The sequence below is a fragment of the Rhineura floridana genome, chromosome 4, assembly GCF_030035675.1.
Source record: "Rhineura floridana isolate rRhiFlo1 chromosome 4, rRhiFlo1.hap2, whole genome shotgun sequence".
Lineage (NCBI taxonomy): Eukaryota > Metazoa > Chordata > Lepidosauria > Squamata > Rhineuridae > Rhineura > Rhineura floridana.
Window position 1 is genome coordinate 84,675,671 of NC_084483.1, and position 22,398 is coordinate 84,698,068.

General features: G+C 40.1%; 1 protein-coding gene across 1 annotated transcript in view; it reads right to left on the reverse strand.

The window, feature by feature from the left end:
• Positions 1-6,675: 6,675 nt before the first annotated feature.
• The window catches only part of SEC63 (SEC63 homolog, protein translocation regulator), a 49,386-nt gene continuing 33,663 nt past the window's right edge, over positions 6,676-22,398 (reverse strand). The window contains exons 15-21 of the mRNA XM_061623528.1: positions 19,336-19,395; positions 18,630-18,800; positions 17,904-18,059; positions 16,845-16,946; positions 14,530-14,628; positions 8,522-8,626; positions 6,676-7,087 (exon numbers count right to left, since the gene is read on the reverse strand). Of these exons, the coding sequence (XP_061479512.1) occupies positions 6,941-7,087; positions 8,522-8,626; positions 14,530-14,628; positions 16,845-16,946; positions 17,904-18,059; positions 18,630-18,800; positions 19,336-19,395 (840 nt within the window). The 3' untranslated portion in view covers positions 6,676-6,940. The remainder of the gene's footprint in view (positions 7,088-8,521; positions 8,627-14,529; positions 14,629-16,844; positions 16,947-17,903; positions 18,060-18,629; positions 18,801-19,335; positions 19,396-22,398) is intronic.

A 22,398-nucleotide genomic window follows, 5' to 3' on the forward strand; every position in this document is an offset into this window, starting at 1 on the left:
GCAGGGATATAATGGGTCAGGTGGTCTTTAAAATATGCTAGACCCCAGCTATTAAGGGTCTTGTAAATTAATACAAGAACATTGAACTTGGTCTGGTAACATATGGGCTGCCAGTGCAAGCTTCAATATGCAGATAACACGGAACTCAAATTCTCTTTATCAGGTGAGGCAGTAATGGTACTAAACTAGTTCCTGGGTGTGGTAATGGACTGGATGAAGGTCAATAAAACCTCACTGGAGACAAGGCAGAGGCTCTGTTGGTAAGCTATTCATATCTCCGGATGACTCTGTGAATGTGACTGCAGTGTTCTGTCTTGCACACATACCCTGCATGAACAAGTCAGCAGTCTGGGGATGCTCCCTGATTTGTCAGCAAAGGCAAAGTTTGTCTCCATGGCACGATGTGCCTTCTGGCAGCTTAGACTGGTGTGCCAGCTACAACCGTACCTATACAGAGATCGACTGGCTTCAGCAACCCGTGCCCTGATAACCCAGACTAGGCTACTATAATACTTTGTATGTGTGTGTGCCTTTGAAGGTACTTCTGAAACTACAATTAGTTCAAAATGCTGCTGCAAGGCTGTTAACCAGGATCAGTGTTATAGTCACATTACACCAGTGTTACCACTGGCTCCTTATTCCTAAGTGTAGAAGTGGGTGTGGTCAATTTAATTTCTTTAAAAGGATACATTTTGGTTTGGGGGGTCATAAAAAAACTGTTGCAGGCCCAGATGCAGCCCGTGGGATAGCCACTCCTCATTTAGCAAGTTAGGGCCCTTTAAAAACTTTTCCACCAAAAACCCCTCTCTGGAAATGAGCAAGCGAGTGTCTACACCCTCGATGCACTACTGTGGGTTCTCCTGACATAATGCTTAGTTTTCCTCTATTTGTAACCTAAATCAAAGCAACATTGATCAACTATTGATTGGCTGAAGAGACAGTTGATATTTAAAGTTTTCTTTACAGGAAGACTCCAGCTAAAGGCCAAACAGAGAAAGACAGTATTGTTTGTTTTGTACACTTGATTACCACCATTTAAGGACTATCTTACTCTTTTGTGAGTCTTTGACTACAAAGCCTGTAGTACTGGTTTTTGCACCAAAAATCCTGTCGAGTTTTTCAGGGGTGCTTAACCTGTGGCCCTCCCCATGTTGCTGAACTCCAGCTCACATCATCCTGGGTCTTTGGCCATGCAGACTGTGGCTGAGAGGAAAAGGACTCCAATAACACGTGGAGGGCCACAGAGATCCCATCCCAGTCCTGAAAGGTCACAGAAGCAGTGTGATTTCAGAAGCAGCTTTATTGCAGAGACTGTGATTAGTTTTGAAACTCCTAACTGCATGCCCATTCTTTCACCTCTGACCCTCCCCATTTCAGAAATGGGTCTTGGGCCTGGCTGAGTCCTGGCTTTGGAGTTTCCATTCTCTTCTTTTTACCCTTTTTGGATTTATCTTGATGCCAAGGATTCCCACACCTGTCAGTGTTTAAGGCAGAGCATAAGGGGAGGATTAACTCTCTCCTTGAGCAATTTGCCCCTCCTTTTCCGTCTTTAAAGCACACACCCTGCAGCACCACTTCTTGCCCCTCTTCCCCTATATCTGGTACAACTTAACCATTAAATTGCTGTTTTGATGCTCTCTCTGGAAAAGCTCCTTTTCCATCTCTGCTGCTCTTCCCAGAGTATCTTAACAAGAGCACTCCGCTGCTTTGAGACTAAACAATTGGAAGCTACACTTGCTGGTCCCTGCGTATTTGGAAAATGTGCTAGTTTCTGGGTGAGTTTTATGGGACAGATAGCTCAGAACAGATCTAGGGTTGTAGAGAAAACAGTTTCCCTACACATTTGAGCTAAGGTCATAGAATCATAGAATAGTAAAGTTGGAAGGGGCCTATAAGGCCATCAAATCCAACCCCCTGCTCAATGCAGGAATCCAAATCAAAGCATTCCCGACAGATGGCTGTCCAGCTGCCTCTTGAATGTTTCCAGTGTCGGAGAGCTGACTACCTCTCTAGGTAATTGGTTCCATTGTCGTACTGCTCTAACAGGAAGTTTTTCCTATGTCCAGGTTTGTGCGTTCCAGGGCTTATTTCTGAACATGGTTTGCAGACATATATAAAAACATGTGGCCCAAATATGTCTAGTATCAACTTCATATAGTACTTCGTTAACCTATGGAATTCACTGCTATCAGATGTAGTGATGGTCACTAGCTCCGATAGCTTAAAAAGGGGAGGCTAAACAAATTCATGGAGAACTTTCAGTGGATACTAGTGACTGTTTTATCTTCAGGTTACAGGCAAGTATGCCTCTGAAAAATAGTTACTGAACAACAGTGGGAGAGAACTATTAACACGTATGTCCTGCTAGTGGGCTTCCCAAGCACCATCCAGTTGGCCACTATAAGAAAGTGAATGCTGGACTAGATAGTCCATTAGTCTGATCCATCTCAATTCTGCCATAGCTTCTCTATTTCTTTATAGGCAGTAATTTTTAGTAACACTTTTGAGAAGAGTAAAACAGTCTTGTGGCACTATAAAGACTCATTTTATTTAGGCAAGCTTTTGGGAAGTTAGAGTTTTGCTTTTTTCTCTTAGATTGCCATGCATTTTGTTTATAGTGAGTTTTATTTTATGTTGCATATTTATAATTGCATACATTGCATATTTATAATTAGCTGCCTGATTATGCAAACGCAAAATATAGGTATTTTAAAGAAACAAACCAAACATCTCCTCCCTCATGCAAATTCAGTATGCTATTCAAAACCAATGTTACTAAATGTTGCAGCATTCCATAAAGTTGATGTTGCACAAGAAAAAAGCAGCACAACATTGCAAGTTTAAGGTGTCCTGCCTCTTGGGTTACCGTGATGTCATCTTGCATCTGCTGTCCATGGCAGGCTATCACTGGATGCCTTTCATCTTTCTACATCTCAGTCATATAACATTAGTTGTTTCACAACACACTGAAGAGGGAGATATGATTTAGATGTCAAACCCAGCACATAGGCACTTGCAGGAAAATAATGTGGGTATTTTTGCCAATTTCAAGTGAAAGGAACTTGAAACAAGTACAAGATCTGAGACACACACACAGGCTGCAGTCTTTGATACTTCCATAGACTTTTTTTTTAAAAAAAGTATTGGCTGAGCCTACTGTTGGATCATGTTCAATGGTCCAACTGGTTTTACAAGGGACTTTCGTTACACAGCTCATTAGAACCACCTACACTTTGTTGTTGCATCTTATTACCCAACATTTTGAAAAAGTTCAAACTAAACTTGAAACATTCTTCGCTAAACCACATTTCTACCTTTCTGTGCATTTTTAATTATCATTAATGCAGGATTATTTTGACTATTTCACGGAACCTGGTTGCACAAGTGTACCTAAAACAACAATGATCATGAATAAAAGTTTTAAAATCCATCTTTCCCATGTGCAAAACCCATCTTTGGCACAACTCACTGGTTCTCACACCCTGCTGTAACCAAGTCCAATTTGTGTAATTGAAACACACTCTTTCAATTTATCCCTGCCTCCATTTCCCTCTCCTTCCTGTTTCCCATGCTGAATTTTAGATTCTAAGGTCCTCAGAATCTAAGGTCCCTGCCCTCTTGTAAAGTACCATGTAGACTGACAGTGCAGCAACGACTATTAAATAGGATTATGGCTACATAGAAAACTGATCAAAATAGTTACTTTCAACTTATTATACTCAATGTTAACAGAAGTCAAACACTCTTTTGTTTTTAAAATAAGAGCTGGGATTCTTTAATCACATTACTATATTGAGCAAACAACTTTTTAGTTTTTCCTTACTATAAAATTATGTACTTGTCTCCCCCTACTGGAAAGGAATTAGGCACTGCAACAAAATTTTAGCAAAGAGAAAAATGGAAATGGACTGCCTTCGTCGATTCTGACTTATTGCGACCGAGAATGAGTTTTTAGGTTTCCATACCTGTTATGAGCTAGTAGCTGGAACAGTAACATGCTAACCAAAAAATAAGTTGAATCCAAGTTGTGCATGAATAAAAAGCATGCTGTTGGGAAAAGTTTAACAGCTGGAAATGCAGGGCAAAACAGCAATTAGTTCCACCATTCGCAAAAGAGGGAAGATGTGGGAGAGAAACCAGAACAGGGTAGCAGCTACGTGGCTTGGGATGGAGAAAAGTTTTCCCCAAGATTTAAAGTTTCACATAGAGCAGGTGTAACTAATATGATGCCCTCCAGATGCTGTTGGACTTCAAGTCTCATCAGCCCTAGCCAGCATGGTCAATGCTCAGGGATTGTAGTCTAGCAATATTTGTTGGCTACCCTTGGCATAGAGCCTCTTTGTACATTTTAAGTGTACTCTTAAAGGATGCACACTTATCAATGGTAAGCATGAATGTGACGAACAGGTGTTTAAACACACTTGTAGCATATAGGTACACTTGTTGGAGAGGAAGGATTAGCTAAAGCTCCCTGTAGAGGCTACATGCTGTGATAAACCCAAGTATGCTGTATAATATGTGAAACTGTCCTTACAGAAGCAGGTCAAGCAAAAATCCTTAAGCCACAAAAGCTCTCCAAGTCAGTTAATTACTACATTCTATTTCATCACACACAGTTAACAAGAATAAGGTTAACGTCACAGCTACTTAGCACTGCTGTGTATAGCCTGGGCACTGTCTACTACCAGATGTCCCTGAAAAACAATTTCCCCCGTGTTCTGGAGGCATAAGCAGAAAGAAAAGCAGGGGAGAAAAAGAGATATACTCTCACCTCCCACTCTCACTAATGGAACAGTGGTAGTCAGCAGCAGAGCTGCAGCTAGATAAGTGAAGTCCTTCGCCAGCTTGGGTTTCAATCCATTCCAAAGGAGGTCACAAATGTTCACCCCTTTGGGTAAGCATTAAATGTTGTCAGGATTCTTTTTCTAAGCAAAGAATTTTAACGTTTAGGGACATCAACAAATGATAGCAATCAAGTGGCAACTGCAAGTATCACTTTGTAAAACTAAATGTGTGAGGTGGTGGCATAATCAGCAGAGATCTCTCCTTATTACCTCAAGTGCAATTTCCCAAAATAAAAATACACATCTTCTTCCAGATGTTGCTGGACTACAGTCCCCATCATTCCTCACTATGATGTTTTGAGCTGATGGGAGTTGTATTTCAAAACATCTGGAAGGCACCAGGTTGGGGAAGGCTGTTCTAACCTGTTCTTACTTAAGGCAAGGCTTGATTAATCTGAAGTCAAACTGTTTTGTATCAAACCTTTTTGTTGTTCTGCTCTCAAAACCAAACTATTTTTAAAGTAAGCATTATAGTTTGACACTGTGGATCTGATGTGCTGCTGAACAGGAAAATTGACCCCAAATCCTCAAAATGTATTACTGTGTGGCTCACATGTACTTCTGAATTGCAACCACTCACTAGAATTTAATTTGCAAACATCTTACCACAGGATTTTCTTTTTTAATGAAACCATTTTCACATTTAGGACATTTTTCAAATTTTATTTGCAACTATTGCAATTACAAAGGAATATATCAATGTAAGTTTGTGTTTAAAGTGACAATCCTCTATTTCATAAACAAGGTCACAACTTAGTGAGCAGCTCATTTGGTTTTTGAGTGGGTTCCATTATATGGAAATTTTCCTGTTATGACAAACTTGTTTGTCACAATATTTTACAATATTTCAGTCTTGCAGTTCCTCAACATTTAGTGATAAAAAATCTTACTGCATGATTGACATTTGGATGTATTTCTATAGCTTCTAACCACATCAGTAATTACCTTTACATGTGGGAAGAAAGAATGAAATTTATAGTAAGATTTTGCTTATCCTTCATCGAATCCCCACCCACCCAGGTACATACTTAAAAATCAAAAGCAATTATTTATGTTGAGAATGAAGCCTGGTTCTCCATCCTAATATCCCTGTTCAGCCCTCAGTATAGAGGAAAAATGCACTATTACAATGCAAAGTTTTATCAAATTTAGCCAATTTATTCTGAATTGTTCTCAATAAATACAAAAGCATTATCATTTTAGCGTGTCTTGTGTGTCTGATTTAAAAGGCTTCTGACAGGGTTAAGGAAGATTGAACGCCAACTATGTCAGCTTTGATAGTTTTACCTTTTTGTAAAAAGGAATTACATATTAAGCCACCACTTTCTGCAACATATGGTCCCACAGTCATTTTACACATACAGTTTTATCTAAAGAAATAAATCCTGCATGATTTGCTGATATTAGTTGCTTAGATATGTTTTAAGCCATTGAAATTTTCAGAAACACATATAACCTGCATGAGAATCTGGGACAAAAGTTCCCCTCCACTTAAGGTAGATTATGTCTTAAAAAAACCAGCCCTCATGACAATATGGAATGTACCCAACTAAGGTCAGGATGTGAATTTCTGAAGTCCAAAACAAAACAAAGTTTAAAGCTATCAATCTCAGCTTCAGAAATGTTCATGTAGCACTGCAAAACTGCTTTTGGATTTTACCAAGAGAGAAAATCAAGGGTTGTTCATTTAAACTGGAGACTTTGAACAACTTATAAAATAAACTTTCTAGTGTGGAAAGTTGATTTAAAGATTGCTTCTATTTAATAATAGTACCTCTTTATATATTGGACCAAAAGTTGATCAGACAATGTAGCCCACGCTTCTGGACACTTAGAATAAAAAAGCTTTTATTTTCTGTTGAAATAAATGCACCATCCTGTACTTAAAGGCTGTAAAAGAGCCATAAGCATCTTCCAGGTTATACCATGTGATCGACAGACTTCCATTGGGAAGTTACATAAAGCATTCATAATTGGTAAAGAGAAACTAAAAAAAATCCGTCTTCAGTACTTCTGCACTGTTTTTGTTTTATCCTTTCCCAGGTCAAAGGTTTGTAAAGATGCCCCATATAACACAGGTTAGTTTATAGTATTGTTTAGTCATCCTCCTCCTCCTCCTCTTCTTCCTCTTCCTCAAAACTGTCTTCAAAACCTTCACTGTCCTCCTGGTCTTCATCTCCCTCTATCGCTATATCCCATTGTGGATGATTTTCTGGCACTGGTTTAGCTTCATGAACCTCCAGCTGTAAATAGAGTTGGAAGATTGTCCAGAAAAGGAAGAAGGCAAGTTAGAACACAGAGATTATTTTCAGGAAGTTATCAATGTTTGTGCCACACAATTGTGAATTAGCTGAAGGATGTTGTAAAGGCAAATAACGATTGTACAGTACTTGGAATACACAACAAGCCTCAGGATAAACAACTAACTTCAAGGAAAAGTGTAGCACTAGAGAAGCCAAAAAGCAAAGCTCAATTAACAGCCCAATCCTCAAACATCCCTTTAGTGACCCACAAGGAGTTTTAAGGGGCAGTATCAACAAGAGGAGTCAACAAAATTTAGCTCATAAGTGGCTCACGGATTGTGCAATAAAAAACACTACTACCCTGAGAATTGGAATACAAGTAGTGAGAAAAGTACACTCCAGAGTTTTGTATCTCTGAATGACATACATGCTTGGTGGCTCCACAAATGATATTTCCAATCCTGGATTGCATCCAATGCTAGTGTGAGTGGACGGGACACAAGTATAAGGGAATTACCAGCCCTGAGTTTCCCACTGTGTTCCCCAGCACTCCTAAAAAGCCTCTTGTGAGGGTCCCCCAGCTCCACTCCACTCTCTAAATGCTTAAAAGAGAAATGCATTTCCTACCAATATCTTAATGATTGTGATCCTTTGAGTCCCAGCCAAAGAGGAAGAGAAATAACTACTCTTGAAGATATACACACAGATTTGAGCTACCACAAGAAACTGAGTAATGCGAGGTAAGAGCTAACCCTTCTGATCAGGTAGAACTTTTATATGTAGAACAAACATCTTTGGAAAAAGCTCTTCTTCCATGGAAGAAGTTACCATAAAGAGCACAGCTCTACTCAGACTGGGAACTTCATCTCTTACAAGACTGCACCTGCCGATACAAACGCTTCCCCCACCCTCACCCACTGGTGAGAAGGCCCTACTCCAAGCTCCTTCTTCTAATGGAAGTGATATCAGTGGTGGGCAGATACAGAATGGGTGGCCTCAACGCTTTGGAATGAGTTTCATCAGAAAAAATGTGTAACACAAATCTTTTAAATCTGTTTTTGGTGCCTCAAATGCATTTTTATCTTAGTTTTGGATTGTAAATGGCTGTTTTTTATTTGTGTGTAATTGCACTGATATGAACATATGCGGATGGAAAACCCTTCTTGAATGTTGGCTAAAGCAAATTACACATTTTTAAAGTAAATGAAATTACATTATTTGGATCCAAGTCCTTGTGCTTAAGAAGAATGTTGATCAAAATGTAAGTTATTATTTGATTAAAGGAAAAACCCAACATTAATGAAACAATTGCTTTGGAGTAGTACAACACTATACGTAAATGTAATTCTACATAGCTAAAGTCATCTTCAATATCTGCATTGAATTTGCAGGACCCCCATCCCCACCCAAACCCACAAGTGTTAGAAAGCCTACCTTCAATGGTTTAACCTGGTCCAAGCCCATGTAGGAATCTGATCTTAAATAAACCATATATTGGTAGTTCCCAGGTTTGCCTGGTGCAGGAAACTTTAGTTCTACCTAGAAACACAATTCATCCACAACAGCAAGTTATAAACAGACATTTATAAGCAGAACTATGAAACAGTTTGGGTAAAATGAACATAGAAAGCTTAGAAATTACCAGCCATTTCAGTTCTAGTGTGTAATACTCCATAGTCACTGAGTAATGTGATCAAAGAAAAAATTTTGAGGGCGGATTTTTTTTAAGTCTCTAGCCCTCCTAGAAAGAAAGTTATGAAGTAAAATCAGGTACTCCCTAGAAGTTATTTTCTGCAAATACTACTGCACAATAAGTGAATGTTAAAAAATCCTCTCTCCAAATAGCAAATGTAAAATGTGAAAACTTTGCAAAGAAGCTTAAGGCATGTCTCTTGATATGATATGTAGGAGCTGATGCCCAGGTGCTCATTAAGAATTCACTATTTAGTTAACTTACAGTACAAGTGACTGGCACCTACAGCACTCTCTCAAAAGTCAAAATGTGCCTGCTGGTCCAAAAAGGTTGGCAACCCTGGGATAGAGGGATGGATTATAAGGATGAGGGAGTACCAAAGAGAGAGATGTGGTTGTAGAAAGATAATATTGTGGCACTTCACTGTGTATTTTATATATACTGGTTTTACCACCCTAATCCTAAAATATGTCTTTTTGTACAAGGAAATGAACAAGCTCTTCTAAATAAGAAGCATGGATTCCGCATGCTTCCTCAACAACCTGAATATTTCAAGGGAACAGCAGACATTAGTTCTTTTTTATTAATGATTTGTATAATCCTATAAGAGGTGTAGCTCCTTTCCTCTGGAAGAAATGAACATAAGAACATCAGAGCCTGCTGGATCAGGCCAGTGGCCCATCTAGTCCAGCATCCCGTTCTCACAGTGGCCACCCAGGTGCCTGGGGGAAGCCCGCAAGCAGGACCTGAGTGCAAGAACACTCTCCCCTCCTGAGGCTTCCGGCAACTGGTTTTCAGAAGCATGCTGCCTCTGACTAGGGTGGCACAGCACAGCCTTCATGGCTAGTAGCCATAGATAGCCCTGTCCTCCATGAATTTGTCTAATCTTTTAAAGCCATCCAAGCTGGTGGCCATTACTGCATCTTGTGGGAGCAAATTCCATAGTTCAACTATGCGCTGAGTAAAGAAGTACTTCCTTTTGTCTGTCCTGAATCTTCCAACATTCAGCTTCTTTGAATGTCCACGAGTTCTAGTATTATGAGAGAGGGAGAAAAGCTTTTCTCTATCCACTTTCTCAATGCCATGCATAATTTTATACACTTCTATCATGTCTCCTCTGACCCGCCTTTTCTCTAAACTAAAAAGCCCCAAATGCTGCAACCTTTCCTCGTAAGGGAGTCGCTCCATCCCCTTGATCATTCTGGTTGCCCTCTTCTGAACCTTTTCCAACTCTATAATATCCTTTTTGAGATGAGGCGACCAGAACTGTACACAGTATTCCAAATGCGGCCGCACCATAGATTTATACAACGGCATCATGATATCGGCTGTTTTATTTTCAATACCTTTCCTAATTATCCCTAGCATGGAATATGCCTTTTTTGCAGCTGTCGCACACTGGGTCAACATTTTCATCGTGCTGTCCACTACAACCCCGAGGTCTCTCTCCTGGTCGGCCACCGCCAGTTCAGACCCCATGAGCGTATATGTGAAATTCAGATTTTTTGCTCCAATATGCATAATTTTACACTTGTTTATACTGAATTGCATTTGCCATTTTTCCGCCCATTCACTCAGTTTGGAGAGGTCTTTTTGGAGCTCTTTGCAATCCCTTTTTGTTTTAACAACCCTGAACAATTTAGTATTGTCAGCAAACTTGGCCACTTCACTGCTCACTCCTAATTCTAGGTCATTAATGAACAACTTGAAAAGTACAGGTCCCAATACCGATCCTTGAGGGACTCCACTTTCTACAGCCCTCCATTGGGAGAACTGTCCGTTTATTCCTACTCTCTGCTTTCTGCTTCTTAACCAATTCTTTATCCAGAAGAGGACCTCTCCTCTTATTCCATGACTGCTAAGCTTCCTCAGAAGTCTTTGGTGGGGTACCTTGTCAAACGCTTTTTGAAAGTCTAAGTACACTACGTCCACTGGATCACCTCTATCTATATGCTTGTTGACACTCTCAAAGAATTCTAATCGGTTACTGAGACAGGACTTTCCCTTGCAGAAGCCATGCTGGCTCTGCTTCAGTAAAGCTTGTTCTTCTATGTGCTTAGTTAATCTAGCTTTAATAACACTTTCTACCAGTTTTCCAGCAACAGAAGTTAAGCTAACTGGCCTGTAATTTCCGGGATCCCCTCTGGATCCCTTTTTGAATACTGGCGTTACATTTGCCACTTTCCAGTCCTCAGGCACGGAGGAGGACCTGAGGGACAAGTTACATATTTTAGTTAGCAGATCAGCAATTTCACATTTGAGTTCTTTGAGAACTCTCGGGTGGATGCCATCCGGGCCTAGTGATTTGTCAGTTTTTATATTGTCCATTAAGCCTAGAACTTCCTCTCTCGTTACCACTATTTGTCTCAGTTCCTCAGAATCCCTTTCTGCAAATGTTAGTTCAGGTTCAGGGATCTGTCCTATATCTTCCACTGTGAAGACAGATGCAAAAAATTCATTTAGCTTCTCTGCAATCTCCTTATCGTTCTTTAGTACACCTTTGACTCCCTTATCATCCAAGGGTCCAATCGCCTCCCTAGATGGTCCCCTGCTTTGAATGTATTTATAGAATTTTTTGTTGTTGGTTTTTATGTTCTTAGCAACGTGCTCCTCAAATTCTTTTTTAGCATCCCTTATTGTGTTCTTGCATTTCTTTTGCCAGAGTTTGTGTTCCTTTTTATTTTCTTCATTCAGACAAGACTTCCATTTTCTGAAGGAAGACTTTTTGCCTCTAAGAGCTTCCTTGACTTTGCTCGTTAACCATGCTGGCATCTTCTTGGCCCTGGCGGTACCTTTTCTGATTTGCAGTATGCACTCCAGTTGAGCTTCTAATATAGTGTTTTTAAACAACTTCCAAGCATTTTCAAGTGATGTGACCCTCTGGACTGTTTTTCAGCTTTCTTTTTACCAATCTCCTCATTTTTGTGAAGTTTCCTCTTTTGAAGTCAAATGTGACCGTGTTCGATTTTCTTGGCAATTGGCCATTTACATGTATGTTTAATTTAATAGCACTATGGTCACTGCTCCCAATCAGTTCGACAACACATCTCACACCAGGTCCTGGTCCCCACTGAGGATTAAGTCCAGGTTTGCTGTCCCTCTGGTCAGTTCCATAAGAACATAAGAAAAGCCTGCTGAATCAGGCCAGTGGCCCATCTAGTCCAGCATCCTGTTTTCACAGTGACCAACCAGGTGCCTGGGGGAAGCCCGCAAGCAGGACCAGAGTGCAAGAACACTCTCCCCTCCTGAGGCCTCCGGCAACTGTTTTTCAGAAGCATGCTGCCTCTGACTAGGGTGGCAGAGCACAGCCGTCATGGCTAGTAGCCATTGATAGCCCTGTCCTCCATGAATTTGTCTAATCTTCTTTTAAAGCCATCCAAGCTGGTGGCCATTACTGCATCTTGTGGGAGCAAATTCCATAGTTTAACTATGCACTGAGTAAAGTAGTACTTCCTTTTGTCTGTCCTGAATCTTCCAACGTTCAGCTTCTTTGAATGTCCACGAGTTCTAGTATTATGAGAGAGGGAGAAGAACTTTTCTCTATCCACTTTCTCAATGCCATGCATAATTTTATACACTGCTATCATGTCTCCTCTGACCCGCCTTTTCTCTAAACTAAAAAGCCCCAAATGCTGCAACCTTTCCTCGCAAGGGAGTCGCTCCATCCCCTTGATCATTCTGGTTGCCCTCTTCTGAACCTTTTCCAACTCTATATCCTTTTTGAGATGAGGCGACCAGAACTGTACACAGTATTCCAAATGCAGCCGCACCATAGATTTATACAACGGCATCATGATATCGGCTGTTTTATTTTCAATACCTTTCCTAATTATCCCTAGCATGGAATTTGCCTTTTTCACAGCTGTCACACACTGGGTCAACATTTTCATCGTGCTGTCCACTACAACCCCGAGGTCTCTCTCCTGGTCGGTCACCGCCAGTTCAGACCCCATGAGCGTATATGTGAAATTCAGATTTTTTGCTCCAATATGCATAATTTTACACTTGTTTACATTGAATTGCATTTGCCATTTTTCCGCCCATTCACTCAGTTTGGAGAGGTCTTTTTGGAGCTCTTTGCAATCCCTTTTTGTTTTAACAACACTGAACAATTTAGTGTCGTCAGCAAACTTGGCCACTTCACTGCTCACTCCTAATTCTAGGTCATTAATGAACAACTTGAAAAGTACAGGTCCCAATACTGATCCTTGAGGGACTCCACTTTCTACAGCCCTCCATTGGGAGAACTGTCCGTTTATTCCTACTCTCTGCTTTCTGCTTCTTAACCAATTCCTTATCCACAAGAGGACCTCTCCTCTTATTCCATGACTGCTAAGCTTCCTCAGAAGTCTTTGGTGGGGTACCTTGTCAAACGCTTTTTGAAAGTCTAAGTACACTACGTCCACTGGATCACCTCTATCTATATGCTTGTTGACACTCTCAAAGAATTCTAATAGGTTACTGAGACAGGACTTTCCCTTGCAGAAGCCATGCTGGCTCTGCTTCAGTAAAGCTTGTTCTTCTATGTGCTTAGTTAATCTAGCTTTAATAACACTTTCTACCAGTTTTCCAGGGACAGAAGTTAAGCTAACTGGCCTGTAATTTCCGGGATCCCCTCTGGATCCCTTTTTGAATATTGGCGTTACATTTGCCACTTTCCAGTCCTCAGGCACGGAGGAGGACCTGAGGGACAAGTTACATATTTTAGTTAGCAGATCAGCAATTTCACATTTGAGTTCTTTGAGAACTCTCGGGTGGATGCCATCCGGGCCTAGTGATTTGTCAGTTTTTATATTGTCCATTAAGCCTAGAACTTCCTCTCTCGTTACCACTATTTGTCTCAGTTCCTCAGAATCCCTTTCTGCAAATGTTAGTTCAGGTTCAGGGATCTGCCCTATATCTTCCACTGTGAAGACAGATGCAAAAAATTCATTTAGCTTCTCTGCAATCTCCTTATCGTTCTTTAGTACACCTTTGACTCCCTTATGATCCAAGGGTCCAATCGCCTCCCTAGATGGTCTCCGGCTTTGAATGTTTTTATAGAATTTTTTGTTGTTGGTTTTTATGTTCTTATGACCAACTGGTCTAGGGCATAGTCATTTAGAATATCTAGAAATTTTGCTTCTTTGTCGTGACTGGAACACATATGCGGCCAGTCTATGTCTGGGTAGTTGAAGTCACCCATTACTACCACATTTCCTAGTTTGGATGCTTCCTCAATTTCATATCTCATCTCAAGGTCTCCCTGAGCATTTTGATCAGGGGGACGATAGATCGTTCCCAGTATAAAATCCCTCCTGAGGCATGGTATCACCACCCACAACGATTCTGTGGAGGAGTCCGCCTCTTTTGGGGTTTCGAACTTGCTGGATTCAATGCCTTCTTTCACGTACAGAGCAACACCGCTGCCAATACGTCCTTCCCTGTCCTTCCGATATAGTTTATATCCAGGGATAACTGTATCCCACTGGTTTTCTCCATTCCACCAGGTCTCCGTTATGCTCACTATATCAATGCTCTCCTTTAAGACCAAGCACTCCAGTTCTCCCATCTTGGTTTGGAGGCTTCTAGCATTAGCGTACAGGCACTTGTAAGCAGTGTCTCTCTTCCAAGTGTCTTTGGCACTTTTGGTTTGGCCTGTGGAAGATATTTACACTCACTGGAGTTGGTTTCCGCTGACACCCCTATTTCAAAAAAGGCAAACATCTCACTGCCACACCTATGAATATTGGAAAATGACATACTTTACCTCTTCTCGATCTTTGAGTGTGCACACATGATATGGCATAGATATTAGTGTTTGTTCCTTCCTATCTGCTATATATAGCCACCACCACTCTTGCTTTTCCTGTTGAGGAAAAAATAGGGAGAGTATTTTACTCAAGTATCATCAGGCAAACTGGATTTGTCATTTCAAAACTTTTATGCATTCTTGTGCATTTAGCGGGAGGTGCAAATGCTTTGGTTGAGTTAGTTCAATCCAAGAAAGGACCACAAAACAGCTTGCTTGGCTTCATACTGCACCACAATGCCTCTTACATACACCAGGGAGTAAAATATTACCCTTTAGTCTGGACAGTGAAAAGCACAAAAGGAAGGCGAGCCTCAATTGTGTACCAAATCAAGATGTATTACTGAAGAGGTACAAGAAAAATGAGCAAGATCCTTCTATACAGAATCTCAAGTTGAATAAAGTTAAATATATCTCTATGAGATTTCTATTGACACATGCTGGGTTTTTTATCTCTCTTCCTCACTTTATTTCACCTTTCCATGGAAAGGAAGAAAAATTCTTCAAGAGACCCATACTCATAAGACTTAGTTTCTGGAAAGCATAGATGAGGTGCTAAGTCTAGGTCTCAATTGTACTACTTCATTTAGACTGTAGGTAGAAATATGCAATATGGAATGTTCCTTTATAAGCACAGAAGTCAGATACTGGAAAGGAAGGTTCTAAGCCTACCCTTCTCCTTGATATGCTTGTTTTCTATGTGTCTGAATCTTCTGTCCAATCATGTGACAGCCGACAATATGCAATATGAAGCTATAGAGCCCTTGATTCTTTGATGCATTTTAGAGTCTGACTCCCTTTTGTGATCTCTTCTGATATTTTGTATCTAGTAAGCATTCTGTAAGCTGACTCCATAAAAATAGTAAAATAAAAATATACTCGACATACTGGTAATCACCTCATCTGCTTCTTGTTAGAAGTAGGCCTAAATTAACTGGATTAAATGGAAGTTAAAAGAGAGGTAAAAAGTCCCTAGTAGGGTCAGCTCCATGACCATGCCAGTCCTGCCTATCCTTGCCCAGTACCCATTCCTCCCTCTAATAGTGGACTCAGGTGTTTTAGAATGTTGACTATCAGTTGGAAAACTCAAAAGTAAAGGGGGGAGGAAAGACTGAGCTGGCCTGCGTCAGCCCATTACAATTTACAATTGTGCTGCCCTGGGCTCCTTCTGGGAGGAGGGGGGGGATATAAATCAAATAATAAATAAATAATATTTACAGTATCCTGAAGGAGAATACAGCTGGCTGGCTAGCATCCTGACCATGAGGGCTCTGCTTGGGGTTGAGGATACACTGCCCCCTTTTGTAGAAGGTCCTACATGTTTCAGTTTTGTTTTGCTCAGTTTTGTCTAAACTTCAAGAGTTTCTAATTTCCACAAACCAAAACTAACGTGTCTTTAATTTGCACTCTTAATGGTACAAAAAACTCTCTAAATAGGGATTGAAAGCAGGGCAATTTTTTACAAAAATAAAAGTTATTGTGTCATTAATATATTAAACACAATGGCCAGTTCTACAGCCATGAAAACTAAACTGTTCACAGCAAGCCAATAGTAATGATATAAGGACAGTTTTGAAGAAATGCATACAACTGCCCCAGGTGTCAGACAAAACTAAGCGAGGGGTCCTATATTTCGCACTGCTTGACAAGGAAGATGTCAATTTCTGTTGTAAAGGTTTGCTTTTTAAATAGATCACCACTGGAATATAGAGTGCATGTCTAGATTAAGCTGGCCCACTACCTGTTGAGTGAGCAATGCTCCTTTTAAATGGATGGCAAACTTAAGCATGCCAGGGAACCAGTATGCATGTGGTGCTGAACATGAGGGCACATTTCCACTGCAATCTGTGCAATTCTTAGATCTACTTGTCAAGAAATAGCTTGTTTAGTAGTATAATGAGGAAGATGCAATCTCTGCAAACTGCAGATCAATATTCTGCAAGGAGAACAGAATCTAAAAACATTATCACCAAGATTGGCAGCAACTCAGAGACTGCAGTTTCCTATACAACCTTAAGAGAACTTCTCCTGAATGAATAGGGGACAAGTATAAGGACACAGCTGTGCATAAAGGGAACAGCCCACAAATCACTGCAGCTGATTTAAAGTCTTGCAGTCCCCTTCACTTTTTGAAGATATGTTAAGGAAATGCTTCATTTTTAATGCTTACAATATTAATTTCAAAATAAAGTTTTATACTTAAAGTGGTTTTATTACTTTATAAAAATGAGAATTATTTCAATGCAACGTTATTTAATTCTCCATTTGCTGACCTCAGGAAAATAGAGACTGTAAACAGGATGTGTTATTTTTGATTTGGTTTCCAAGAGAGCCCGTTCCTTTCGCTGTATACTCTGCTGTAATTCCTGCCACTCCTGATGGAGAGAGAAAAAAGTATTCAGTATTGTTAATTCTGCTCATTTTTGTTTCCTTTTAGAAAGTAATTTCACAACACAGTAGGAAAAGTAGGTGAATGAACATGGAAATACAAACATCTTAATGTTACTGACATTCATGAAAGGACAGAAAGAGAAGTTTTTGAAATCAATTCTTACCAGTTATCACTGCCATCTTTCAATAAATCCCCTAACATATTTCCACACTACAGTGAGAAATAACCAGCTTCATAGCTTTATATTCTGCAACCAAGACATGGATTTTCTGTGTCAACAACATTCTAATTGTTATACTGCATCCATCAGTCCTCTCTACACTATTATATTATAAGCAGTAACTTGTGTTGGTGATGCCCAGTCTTCCAGAAGTTTAGTTCTAGAAGCAAGTGTGCACAAACTTATACAAGGTAATAATTAACGTACTAATTATTAGCTTCTAATACAGAAGCTGAGCTTTTATATGGGGAATTACACAGCAAGCTCATCCATTTTCAAGATGGACCTAAAAAGGTTTTTCAATTTCCAACGTAAGAATATAAGAGCAGTCCTGGTGGATAGGACCAAAGGCCCATCTAGTCCAAAAACCTATAGTTATAGTGACCAACCAGATGTCTATGGGAAGCCTGCAAGAAGGACATGAACTCAATAGCACTCTTTGCACTTGATTTCCAGCAACTGGTATTCAGAGGTATACTGCCTCGGATGCTGGAGTGCTAATCATGACTAGTCGCTTTTGATCTATGCTCTCTATGATGCTCTTTGCTGAGAAACAGTACTTCCCCTCTTTTATGGACATAAGAACTTGAGGGGACCCTCTTAATGACAGACATTTTCCTGAGGCACATGGTTATAATCAGCTGACCATCATGCTGTTTCCGGTGTTACATTCCTGCAGCCCCATGGCAATGACATCATACAATGAGAAATGAGCCTTACAGCTTCATCATCCTTGCTGTGTTTCTCATCTTGCTCTCTGTCAGAGTCTCTGTCACTTCCATCATCTTTGTCACTTAAGGAGTCTCTGTTAGTGTCGTCTTCATCAGATTCACTCACTTTATCGGAAATTTCATCATCGTCTTCCTTTACAATTTCCTATAGAAAAAGGACAACCGTGTGATTTTTTTACTGACAGTACTCAAGAGCTCCAACAGTGATAGCTTGAGATGAAACCAAATTATTTGTTTTTAGATACACTGCACTGAATAATTCTACTTCATGGATACTGTAGCCCAGTGGTAGAGAACCTTTTTGGCTCTGTAGGTCAGATCCTTAGCAGGTGGGGAGGTTATGTATACGTGCACACGCACATGTGTGTGTAATAAAAAAGATAAGTGGGGAAGTCCCAAATTTCACTATCAAAATCATTCTATGACTCCTATGTGAGGATGCCAGAGACTCTTAACTTTCTGTCAATCAATACAGGGGTCTGCCTGTGAGTCCTGAATAAAAGCATTTTTTCTAAAGTGGGTAAGGTGATTTTATATATTACACCCTACCACAGTTTGCAGGTCATTGGCTTGCCTTTGCCATAATAATAATTTTAGAAGGTAAACTCAAATGCTGCTCCACGTTTTCCTAGGATTTTAGCCAGTGCTTTTCCCTGAACTTTGTTATTAGGTCTCACAGCTAAGCTCCCCTCTCCCCATTTGAGCGGATACATACACTCCCTGCTACCCCATTTGCTTGCTTTTGCTTCTGCTGTTTTGTTTGCTGGAGAGGTGCTGGTGCAGGTTTCTTTTTCACAAGTTTTTTCTTCTTTGATTTTGAAGCCTTCTTTGTTCCTTTGTTCTTTTGTTGCCATCCTTTGCTCTTCACTTTATTAGCATCACCTTGCTGGAAGTTAACAAGGGTTTAATGTGAAAAGTGGACACGTCAACATCAAGCTACTTTCAACCATTTCAAACATTTTACGAGGAGTCAGAACAGATAACCTCAGAGCCTTTTAAGAGGCAAGGTAGCAAACCTGTGGGGAAAGGCACCAGCCAGGTAACCTTTGGTTCTCAGAGCATGTTGTTTGAGAGCCAGCCTCCTCAGTGCCAATGGCCAACACACACTACATGCCAGGTAGTGGAGGGACAAACCATGGGACTGAGGAAAGAAGGCCAAGATGAGACAAGAGCCTCCTTGACTATCAGCAAAAATTGTGATCTTATGTGGGATTTAGCAGGTGCAGGTCCGGTTTGAGTTCATCCATGCTAATCTGGCAGCAGGGCCTAGGGAGGGGTGGGATCAGTGGTGTACTTATGCAGGCAGCAGAGGAGCATGCCTCTTACTTATCTAGTTTGCTATATATTTTTAAATCGCACTTTTGTAAAGAAGCTCATATAGTTACAAAAGAGTCACTCAAAATCACTAGTTCTGAACTTACACCATCCTCTGCAGGCTGCTCTTCAGCTGAACAAGTCGACTGCTCTTTTTCAAACACTTCCTGAATAAAGAGGCAAGCAAAGTCTGTTAGTCTCTCTGTACCACCAACATGAATATTAGGGCAAGCCACTGGCACACCCCTCTATGTATGAAGACACTAGATATTAACAGTGTGGTTTTCATTCTACACTCATTATCAAACTGGTTAACCAGTAGGAAATAAACTGTGGGCTGTTCACAAATGCATGTATCTCACTTGCTTTCCTAATGACTGGCCACTGAATGTGTGAGGTGACCGCACAGAAAAATACTATGTGAATGAGATCTGAAATTTTCCTGTCTCCCATATTACATCTGAGCAATATAACCTTCAAACACTAATTGCACACCCAAAGACACTAGGTGGTATTCAACTAAATAGTTCCACTACTGCAAGGACTTTTAGGTGCACAATGGAACTTCCCTGCCCTCTCCTTGTGCCCCCTAAATCTGTTCTGTGGGATTTCCCCAATCCTCTGAACTGATGTACAGGGCGGGGGGGGGAGTTCCAATGTGCCCTAAAAGTCCTTATGCTGTTGGAACATTTTAGTTGGATACTGCCTACTGAAAGCAGTCATCTTGTCTGAAAGTTAGCAGCACTGTTTTTCCAGTTACTTAAAGAGAGCAGAATTTAACCGTTTGTAGACACAATACTCTTTAAGTAACTGGAAAAACAGTGCTGCTGACTTTCAAACAAGATGACTGCTTTCAGTAGGCAGTATCCAACTAAAATGTTCCAACAGCATAAGGACATTTAGGGCACTCCCCCCCCCACGCCATGAATATTCTGTCTACGAGAGCCAGTGTGGTGTAGTGGTTAAAGTGCTGGATTACAACCTGGGAGACCAGGGTTCGAATCCCCACACAGTCATGAAGCTCACTGGGTGACCTTGGGCCAGTCACTGCCTCTCAGCCTCAGAGGGAGGCAATGGTAAACCACCTCTGAATACCGTTTACCATGAAAACCCTATCCACAGGGTCCCCATAAGTCAGAATCGACTTGAAGGCAGTCCATTTCCATTTTCATTCTGTCTACAAGTCAGAAACACTTTGCTTAGGAAAATGGGTGGGGAAAATGCAGGCCCTTTTTAAAACTAGTAAGTAGTATGTAAAAATATGTAACACAAAAAGTTCTAAACAGTTTACTAGGTATTTGGAGCTTCCCAAACTGTAGTCTGTGGACCACCAGTAGTCCAGAAGCTTCATTCAGGTGGTCCATGGCAAGTCGGCATGAAACATTCATATCGATTTTATATGCATTTTTATTGCTTCTTTTATTTCCTCCATTGTATTTTATTGTTACAATTTTAATTCTATAGAATGCAAATTGAAATACAATAAAATACCATGTAAGAAATAAAAGCAGCAATAAAAATACAATTAAAAATCATACAGCACCTAGCACAGCACAGTATAGTTGCTGAACAGGCAGAAACAGCATGAAGTGGTCTGCCATGACTCTCAGTAATATTCAAGTGGTCTGTGGGGGGGGGAGACGTTTGGGAACTATGGTACTATACAGATGTGGTAGATATATGCAATCCTGATTCAATCCAGGTTGTTTTTATTGGTAACTCAATTTCTACATACCACCCACCCCTTTATTTAGGAAAAGTTGTATTTGCTGAGAAAGATACAAATACACAGTATCCTCAGCTTATACTGGGTATTGCAATAAATTCATTTGGAATGCTGTAAGAGGGCAGTATAAAACCAGGTAGCCTGTAAAAATTTGTTATAACCATCAGCTCTAAAGAGGAGGGACAATATTTTGACTGGGACCTCATGCTGAGATATGGAGGTACTTTGTGCAGGGCCCAACAAAACTATAGGGGCTATACTAGGGGAATACCCTGTTGTGTTCAGCTTCAGAGAAGTATAGAAATCAGTTTTGTTCCTTGCGGCTTCTTTCCAAGCATCGCTACGTCCTCAGTGCGAGGTCAGAAAAGATTCACCTACCCTTCGTCCATGGCTGGAAAAAGATGAGGAGTCTCCCAGACCTCACACCAATTTCAGAAAGTATCAGCAAGCAGCTACTGAAATTATTGAACCTAACAGATTCTGATGTGATGGATTAATTGAAATGTTTATTTTGACTATGGTTATGACAATAAGATTATCATAATTAGTAATGAGATGGATTAATCGATATGCTTATCTGGAAAAAAAAATTGATAGATATATTTCTTAAAGAATTGAAACCTCTCTTTGACTTTTTGTGGAAAGAATAAAGTAATGTTTATGAGATTTGATGATTAAGTAAGATAACTACTGGAGGAAAGTGATTTTATAATATGACTTAAGAGACAGGATTGTTATATATTATAGACTTATAACTGATTTGATCTTTGACAAATGGGAAGTCAATATTTTACTCTTTATTTTTTATTTTTGTTTTTTTTTTCTTTTTGTTTAACTATTTTTGATTTTGTTTTTTGTCTTTGAATGTTTTATGATTTTGTCTTGTATGTTTTATGAAAATCTGAATAAAAATTATTGAAAAAAAAAAAAAAAGAAAGTATCAGCAAGCAGCATGAGAGAAAGAATCACCACCTTCTCTCAGTCAAGAGAAGAGCAAAGAATCTCACAGCAGAGCAAGCACTCACCAAAAGCGAGCGCATTCGTAGACCCCTTAATGAAACAGTGAAACTGACATTCATGGTCTACGATTTACCCATTTGCTCAGTCCTTCTGAAATATGCAACAAATAAAGTAGAAATTCTAAGGTATTCAGTCATGGCAAAGAGGAACTTCAGTGCATCTCTGTTCCTTCTCATGATTAGCAGATGACATTAAAACAGCTGAATTCTGCAACGTATATAAACGTATGCAAATGTGCTTTTCTTGTCACAGAACCTAGGTTGCCTTAGTACAGATTTTCTGTTTTGCTTGGGTGAACACAGCCCTAGAAGCAAACAACAAATGAACTTAATTCACTTTTGCTCTGGATATTGCATCTCTGAAGAAGCCAATGTTCAGTTGGATGAAAATCTGGTTCTTTTGCTCACACATTTTTGAATGACTA